Source organism: Aedes albopictus, chromosome 1 (assembly GCF_035046485.1).
Source record: "Aedes albopictus strain Foshan chromosome 1, AalbF5, whole genome shotgun sequence".
Taxonomy (NCBI): Eukaryota; Metazoa; Arthropoda; class Insecta; order Diptera; family Culicidae; genus Aedes; species Aedes albopictus.
The window spans coordinates 32857435-32867257 of NC_085136.1; the positions used below are offsets into that span (position 1 = coordinate 32857435).

At 40.4% G+C, this 9823-nt stretch overlaps 1 protein-coding gene across 1 annotated transcript in view; it reads left to right on the plus strand.

Moving 5' to 3' along the window:
* LOC115256775 (pupal cuticle protein Edg-84A-like) overlaps positions 1-6790 on the plus strand; it is a 34715-nt gene extending 27925 nt beyond the window's left edge. Inside the window, exon 2 of the mRNA XM_062842336.1 lies at positions 5543-6790. Within this exon, the coding sequence (XP_062698320.1) occupies positions 5543-6499 (957 nt within the window). The 3' untranslated portion in view covers positions 6500-6790. The remainder of the gene's footprint in view (positions 1-5542) is intronic.
* The last annotated feature ends 3033 nt before the right edge of the window (positions 6791-9823 follow it).

Below are 9823 nucleotides of genomic sequence, written 5' to 3' on the forward strand. Positions count from 1 at the left end.
ATGTGGAGTTCCGAATTATACGGTCGATTAACTGTAAGTCGTTGATCTACCCAACAACTTTGCCGAGGACTCCATGTTTCTTCGAGCTCAGAATCCTGAAATATATGACATATACAATTTGCATGCTGACCAATGCCATCTACGTATGGCGAGTTTCCAAATTTAACAGCCCATGGTCAGTAAGTACTTGGCCTACGCAACAACTTTTCCGAAGACTCCATCTTTCTAAGTGATCAGAATCCCGCGATATATGAGCACAGAGAACAGACATCCAGGCTAGAACAAATTTCATTCGGAAAGTTGTGTAAGGATTTGAATCTTTACTTGAGTAAGGTTGCAAACCAATACACGATGACAACACTAACGCCGCCAAACACCATATTGCCACAGTCAGTGGTGGATTGAAACATTTCAAGTGGTGAATTAAATTAGTATGGGAAATTAACCGATTGCAGCGCCACGCTATTGCCACTTGTGTTGCCGATTTCAAATGACCGTTAAATTCCTTACACAGTTTCGGAACTGGACTTGGATGTCTGTTCTCTGTGATATGAGATATATGAAATATGCATGCTCAGTAACGCCACCTATACGTGGAGTTCCAAATCAAACGCTACATCACCTGTAAGTCCTTGACGTACCCAACAACTATGCCGGAGATATCATCTTTGTGCTCAAGACCCTGATACATGAAATATAATGTTTGCACGGTTAGTTGCACCATCTATGTGTAAAATTTTCAAATAAACGGTCCATCATTAGTAAACACTTGACCCTTTAAACTACTGTGCCAAAGACACCAAATGTCTATGTGGTCAGGATCTTGATATAAATGTGATCATACACTTAATACTTACATGCTCACTAGCGCCAGCTATGAGTAAAGTTCAGAATCAAACGGGCCAGCATCTGTCAGTCCTTGAGCAACTCCACAACTTTGCCGAAGATACCATCATTCTAGGTGATCAAGATCCTGAGATACATCAATATAAAATTTACACGCTCAGTAGCGCCGTCTATGTGTGAAATTTTCAAACAAACGGTCCCACGGTGCTCCATTTACCGTTATTATAAAATAAAATATACCATCAAAACCTGAAACGCCATTCTCTTTATTTATCTATCCTACACCTCTGGACAAATTTTTAAAATCATCCTTGGGCGAATTTTTGAGTTACGCCCTTTTAAAGGGCCTAACCTCTAAAAAATCGAGTTTTCTATAGAATAACACCACATTTCATAACAGAATCATGAATTAAAGGCATCAAAAACAGAAATTATCATGAACAATATTGAAATTTGGTAGTATGCATCCATACGAATATCGGCGGAGTGCATTTTGTATCAAAATTTGTCATTACCTCAATATACGGTAGAAGTTCTTAGGGCCTATAGAAAGCAAACATTACATTGGTCTAACAAATTCAATTAAAAGTATATTGTATTGTGATTCCATATGTCACTAGATGTTCATATTACTGTCAGTCATAGCGATAGTATTCACTTGCATATCAGCACCAACCTTTCAAAAGGACGTAACTGATCTTCAAAACAATATCTGTTCCCATAGCCGTAGATCGTATCTCATCTTTCTCAGGACACCAACAACCACTATCGGAAAGAATTGCAGTTCCTCCGTCCAGTAGTGATTGTACATTGCAACGGAGAGATAAAGGTTTGGTTTCGGCAAGCAGTTTCGCCATTTTGAAATGTTAGCACCGATATATGAAGAGCGTACACTCTCTATACAGAAAAATCCACCTTAAAAACAATAGTCAAATATGGGCAACCACAAATTAAATAAAAAGAAATATGTCTGTGTGCCAAACGGCTTAAGTTAAAAGTATAGAAAACCAAAACATTGAAAGGACAAAAAACAAAAAGTCGAATCAGGCTTCAAATAATCACACATAAAATGCTGCATGAAAATTCTTTCTTTTTTTTAATATGTAGGTAAGACCTTTTGTCCCTACTAATTTTATTTTTTTCGACCTACTATACATTACAAGAAAAATTATCGCGCAAAGTTATACAAAAATGTAAATAGATATGCGCGGTTACATATAATCGTTTCGGTGTCTTCTGCGCGGTCAATTATTAGCTATTTTCCGCATTTATTCTAGAAGATACGAATACGATATGATGTACTGGCGGCAATCTATTAGCGATTTTGAATATTTTTTTTTGCGATAATCTACGGCGAAACGCGCAATATTGTCTTCGATTATTTTTTTTGCATTCCTACGTTTTGTCTTCCCAGCCTCAGCATTTCAAGAGCGCGTAACTGCTTTCCAAAACAACACCTTTTTTTCAAAGCTGTGGCGTGGCACTTCTAGGCAAAAAGAATGCTCCTCTTTCGATGGCTTACATTAGAGGGGTGACATGCAATCTACTTCCATAGATGAAGGAGCCGTATCATCAACCAGTTACGCCCTTCTGAAATGCTGCAGCTAAAAAGATAAATCGTACAAATCTGGAGCAACATTTGAAAAGGGCATACAAGCATTGGTAAACAATGACTTCATACGTCGCTCCTGAGCCTCCATTAATTTATCCACACAAACTAAGACAGTTTTCAGATAGAGCAAACATCAATCTTTCGGATAACGGTGTTCATTTGCGTGGGCGGGCTGCTGTTACGCCCTCGAAGCGATTTTGGAAAAAGGCAGAAAGCCTGTTGGACCCTTTTCAAATGGAGTGAAATAAAAAATGAAAGACAATAGGTCCAAGAAAAGTTAAATTAGTATGGACAAAAGGTCTTACCTACATATTTTAACTGAAGAAAGAATTTTCACCCAAAATATTATGTTTGATTATTTGTTGCCTGTTCCGATGTCCTTTGTTGTCCTTTCGATATTTTGAATTTCTATTCTTATAACTTAAAATATGTGGCACACCGACATATTTCTTTTTGTCTAATTCGTGGTTGCTCATATTAAATATTTTTGACAAATTTTAACTATTGTTTTTAAGGCAGATTTAATTGCTGTATAGAGAGTGTACGCTCATTATATATCGGTGCTAACATTTCGAAATGGCGCAAATGCTTGTCGAAACCAAACCTTCATCTCTCCGATGCAATGTACAATTACTACTGGACGGATAAAATGCAATTCTTTCCGATAGTGGTTGTTGGTGTCCTGGGAAAGATTAGATTCAATCTGCTATGGGAGAAGATATTGTGTTGAAGATCAGTTACGTCCTTTTGAAATGTTGGTGCTGAGCATGTATTCCTTGACGGAGAGTAATATGAACATCTAGTGACATATGGAATCACAATACAATATACTTTTAATTGAATTTGTTACACCAATGTAAAATTTGATTCCTATAGGCCCTAAGAACTTCTACCGTATATTGACGTAATGACAAATTTTGATATAAAATGCACTCCACCGATATTCATATGGGTGCATACTTCCAAATTTCAATGTTGTTCATGATAATTTCTGTTATTGATGCCTTTAATTCATGATTCTGTTATGAAATGTGGTGTTATTCTATAGAAAACTCGATTTTTTAGAGGTTAGGCCCTTTAAAAGGGCGTAACTCAAAAATTCGCCCAAGGATGATTTTAAAAATTTGTCCAGAGGTGTAGGATAGATAATTAAAGAGAATGGCGTTTCAGGTTTTAATGGTATATTTTATTTTATAATAACGGTAAATGGAGCACCGTGGGTCCATCATGAGTAAACACTTTACCTAATAAACAACTTTACCGAATACACCAAAATTCAATGTGGTCAGGATCTTGATATACGTATATGTGCTCAAATACTGAATACTTCCATGCTCACTAGCGCCACCTATATATGAAATTCCGAATTAAACGGTCCAGCATCTGTAAGTCCATGACCAATCCAACAACTTTACTGAAGACACCGATATTCTAATAAATCAGGATCATGCGATACAGAAGAACGAATTTGGGGTCCAAATGGACCCCAGTCGGAAACCTGGACCATCATTTAAGGTTTCCTGTAGAGGGTTAATGAATGACTGTGTATGTGTAGACTAGACTAGACTAGATTTCTGACGAAATGCTACCAGGGATTTATTTTAGAAAGAAAAAAATCGGAATTTCTCTGGGAGTTCCTCCCGGGGGTTTGCTTGAATACTTACTGGAATTTCCCGAATATTTCTAGCCGTATTTCCGCTCGGAGTTTCTCCAACAGTTCTCCGTTTCGCCGGGAATATCTTACAAGGACGTCCGTGTGTTATCCCAGGAGTAGTTTCGAGAGAAAGCGGATGGGAAAATCTCGGCAAACACCCAGAGGAATCCTGGGGCGGTTTTCTGTAGGGATTCTGGGAAGAAGACTGGGAATAATCGCAGGAATTCTAAGGTGGATCACAGCTAGAAATATCCGAAACAACTACGAGGAACAGCTTGGAAACATTTCTGAAGGAAATCGAAAGAAATCGTGGAAAGATCTTCATGAAAAATCACTAGATTCTGCCGAAATCCCAGTCGACACTCCGGAAGAAATATTGGGGAAAGGTCTAGAATTAGTTAGAATTAGTTAGAATCTCTAAGAGAGAACACGACTGTAACATCGAAAGGAATCTTCTAAGAGGTAGAAACTCTGAGATAATCATTGGAGAAATCCCACGAGAACCTTTAAGAAACATCCCGAAAGAATGTCTACACGAAAGCTCACAATCATTTGTTGAAGAAATTACAAGAGGAGCTCCAGTAGAGATCGCTGGAATAATTCTTTTAGAAGCTTTGGGAAAAAAAAATCCCGGAAGCAACGCCAGAAATAACTCAAAAGGAATCCTATGACAAACATTGGGAGAAATCTTGCATCATCATCTGAGATATATCCTGGAAGGAACTCCTGTAGAATTCACGGAATAAATCCCAACAAGTCCTGGAAGATTCTCAAGGAAGAATCCTAGAAAGAATTGCACTAATCTCTTGGAAAGATGCTTTGGAACCCGGAGAAACCATTTATCGATATAGGTTATTGTTGAGAATATCTTTATGGCCAGGTTGAGAATTGGTTTCAGACTGGTTTGAAGAGTGAAGCTCAGAGCATAAGATTTAAGAAAATGATATGGTGGTATACCTCAGCATCCACAGAATATGATGGAAAGCATACGATTTCTAAGGGACCTTTCATTAACCATGTAAAATTTTAGAAATCTTATAAACCCAACCCTTTCCCCTCGAGAACTTTTGTCTATACAAAAGCTTTGAAATTTGTATGAAACGTAGACTATGATCTGGACACAACTACCCCCTTCCACTTCAGTTTCAAGGGGTTTATGAATGGTCCTTACATTGCTGGTCTTTGACGAAAGTTTAAAGAGAGATCATTTTGTTTGCAGTCTTGGATTTCACTCATAGGAATCCATTATCCAGGGTATACTTCGCAGATCTTTGAAGGTTGGAAAACTCCAAACAAGATTGAGCATATTCACAAACCTTATGTTCCTGCTATATACCTTACAAGTAACCACATATTAGTCTGTGAAGTAGCCATCTATTTAACTCACAAAATATACCGTTTAACCTTGATTTATTTCTCTCCATCCTCAGGTGTTGGGTTCGGTGTTGCTGCTGGCCTCGGCCTCGTCCGGGTCATACTTGAGTCATGAAGTGTCCTCACAGTACCAGGCTCACGATGGCATCGGCGGATACTCGTACGGCTATGCTGATCCAAATTCGCAAAAGCACGAGACCAAGGATGCCCATGGAATCACCCACGGAGGTTACTCCTACGTCGATGGTGATGGCCACGTGCAAACCGTAAAGTACACTGCGGATCCTTTCCACGGCTTCCAAGTCGTTGGCACCAATCTACCCAAGGCTCCAGCTCCAGTACACTCGCACTACGGCGGTCCATGGGCTCACTCGTACTCCCCCGTCGTTCTGGGCCACAACGGAGCTCCCCTGGAAACCCCGGAAGTCCAGGCTGCCAAGGCCGCTCACTTTGCCGCCCACGCCGAAGCCAAGGCTAGACTACACAAACGGTCGCTCTACACCACTTCCTGGAAGTACGTCCCGGCTCACGCCCCTGAGATCAAACCAGCCCACTACGCCCAACCAGCTCCGGCAGCCCCCCACTATGATCACCACCACGAGGCTCCCCTTCAGAAATGGCACGGACCCATCCACATCCCCGTGATCCACAATGGCGTCCCGGTGGAAACCCCAGAAGTTCAGCATGCCCGCGCCTTCCACGCTTCGGCTCACATCCATGGCTACGCCCCGGCCCATGAACAGTACCCGGGAACCCCGGCTGCCCACGAAGATCAGACCAAGTACGGCCCATGGAAGGGACCGGTGCACATCCCGGTCATCCACGGCGGAGTCCCCGTCGAGACCCCAGAGGTCCAGCACGCCAAGGAAGCGCACCTGAATGCGCTGGCCAGTGCCCACGCCGCGGCCTCGCACGGCCCGGAGGATGACGGATCGTACAAGCCGGAACTGTGGGATGATCACCACTACCAGCACCAGCACCAGCAGCAGGATCACCGCTATCAGCAGCACTAGTCTAACTCTACGATGCCAAAATTTACACCTTACACCTAAGCCGGATTTCATTTTTATTTTTCCTACTGTTGAACCATGTTTTGAGTGCCAATCAGGAGGAGGAATGCTTCCGCCGCTACGGGCCACGTTCCGCAGTCGTTAGGCGGAAGTAGCCTCAACCGACGCTCGATCTTCGCTCGTTTTTCTGCGTGTCGCACTTTTTGGCACCTGTTGAACAATGTTGATTGATTTGTATGTATGTTTATGAAGGAGAAGTCGTATGTTATAATGCAAAGCATTGATGAAAACTGACTTCCGTGGTGTGCTTGGTGTTATCCGAAAGTGTCCTGGAATTAATCGTGAGTTATCTTACTTCTGTGAAAATTTCATGAAAATTGGCAGAGAAATTCAAAAGATATGAATAGGCAAAAATCGCTCATGAAAAACACGAAACATTTTCACTAACACTCACCCCTATCAACACCAGTAGCTTTCAAACCAATTGATCAAAGTTGATGAAATTTTGCAAGAAAGTGTCTCTATAAGTATCATAACTGCTAACGAAATTTCATAATTATCACACCGAACTTTGAACTGTAGCGTAAAAGAACCATCTACTATGCGAATGAAAATTGGTCATGATTGTACAAAATGTTTAAAACCACGTCTGTTTGTTTTTCATCCACAGTTAAAAGTAATGCATCGATTTTTATGAAATTTGGCACAAATAATAAACATACACCAAAGAGTTCTCAGTCAATTATTTGGCCAATTTTACCGATTCATTACAGAGCTACAGCCGTACTTCTGTGTCCCGATAATTGCGGATACAGGCTTTAATCAGAAACTTGAACCAAATAATAATTTAGCTGAAAGTTTTTGAAGACCCCATGTTTCTTTGAGGTCAGTATCCTGTAATGTATGACATATACAATTTGCAAGCTAACCAGGCCATCCACGTATGGTGAATTTCCAAATTTAACGGCTCATGTTCTGTAAGTACTTGGCCTACGCAAAAACTTTTCCGAAGATTCCATCTTTCTAAGTGATCAGAATCCTATGATATATGAGATATATGAAGAATGCGTGCTCAGTAACGCCACCTATATGTGGAGTTGCAAATCAAACGGCACATAATCTGTAAATCTTTGGCCTGCCCAACAACTTTGCGGAGATAATATCTTTCTAGGTGCTCAGGATTCTGAAATACATGGAATAAAAAAGCACTATTATTTGCGCCATCTAGGTTTAGAATTTTCAAACAAACGGTCCATCATTATTAAACACTTGACCCAATAATCAACTTTGCCAAAGACACCAAATTTCTATGTGGTCAGGATCTTGTTATAAATGTGATCATATGCGTAATACTTACATGCTTACTAGCGCCATCTATGTGTGAAGTTCCGAATCAAACGGACCGGCATCTGTCAGTCCTTGAGCAACTCAACAACTTTTCCGAAGTCACCATCATTCTAGGTGATTAGTGATTTGATGTTGCATGAAGAAGAAGAAGAAGAAGAACGATGATGTTTTGAAAAATCCCTATCTCTATAACACAGGGGAAGATTTTAAAATGCCTCTATGAAATCTAAAACAAAATCTAATTAAAAGCGGTTTGATGTACGGTGTTAGACTTCGGACGGACTACAAGAATGAGGAGTGAGAGGTGATTAGTTCTGAGTGAGGAGTGAGCAGTGAGTAGTGAGGAATAAGCACAGAAAGGTGAGAAATCAAAAGTGAGAAATGTAGATCGAGGAGTAAGAAGTGAGCAGTGAGAGATTAACAGTAAGGAGTTTGAAGCTTTGACATATGAGTAGTGATGAGAGAGAAGTGAAAAGTATCAAGTTAGGAATGAGCAATGATGAGTGATAAATAAATCGTGGGGAATCAGCTGTAACATACTGATGAATTAGAAATGAGAAATGAGGAGTGGGCAGTGAAGAATGAGGGATGAGGTAGGCATAAAAAGTAATCAGTGAGGGAGGAGAGAAATTTGTAACATTTGGCGTTTTTAGTAATAGGCAAAGGAATAGAACAATTAAATGAAATAAAAGAAATTTCATTTGTTCATAAAGTCAGTCCATGTCTGTTACGTATGCCCATGTATGGAAATTATTCGTTATAGTGTTAGTAACAGCTTTTGTTATTTAGCACTTTTATAGCATGGTGTATATCTATTTTTTGGCTAACTACAGTCGTTCTGCAAATTTGTCGCCATGTATGAAAATCGCCATGCAGAAATAGTAGGCACCATTTTTATATAATAGTCAAAGATCGTGGTTGTGATCTGTTGTATTTTGTTCGGCCTTGCTTTCGGTTCTATTGATCGATTACACTTGTACAGAGACCATATCGAGCGAACGATTTGCGCTTTCATCTCATATACTCCTATTTTCTTTTTGCATGTCTAGGGCTAGTAGTCATCATCAAACTACTAGTACCTAGCCGTTCAAAACCAGAACGTTAGGCAAAGGGGTCGTCGTTGTGATTGTGTTGTTCAATTATGGCCCTCTGTTAATAATCAACTTCTATTCAACTTCTTTCACCGCACACTTGCGATTCTATCCACCGTTTCTTTCATTACTTTCGGTACTTCCTCCTTCTTTGAGTAGTATTAAGTTCACCGAGAAAAGCCAATGAAATTCAATTATCATAAAGTCATGCGGTGATTAAACTTAGACAGTCTAGCATATATCGCCTGCAAGTTATGCAACCAAGCGAACTGTGCCGCTTCACAGTAATATTCACACAACCTATCACTTTACGCCTGTCATCCATGCACCAATGCGTGAACCCTGTGCTAAAAATAAACATTTTCCACCAACACTCCGACATCCGCATGACCTTGTGCAAGCGCAGAGGACTCAACGATCTGTTGGCAACAAGCGATTGCAATCATCATGATTTTCAGCCCTAGGCTGGTTCATCTCTGAAAGTCTTATTAGTGGTTAGTCCCAAGCAGCTATCTATTGGTGCCTTGTGTAAATAAATGAAATTACTGTGAAAGAAGTTAATTATATCTAAAAATAATAATAAATGTGCTTAAATCTAAATTCCTGTTGGAGAGCATCCATTAAGTACGTCACGCTTAATACATTGCTTTTCACACTTTCACAAACCCCCCTCCCCCTAGGACCGTGACGTACCTAATGGATGATCCCTTGGACATGTAGCACACAACGCTTTAGCGTGCCGCCAATAGCACGCAAGGAATCCGATCGTAAACCGGAATATAGGAAAAGTACTATTCCCTGCTGGGCTACAACAGTTATCTAAGTACGCGAAGACAGTTCGCTGGGCTCTGCTGCCTTTCTATCGGCCGGAGAAGGATCCTTATTGGGC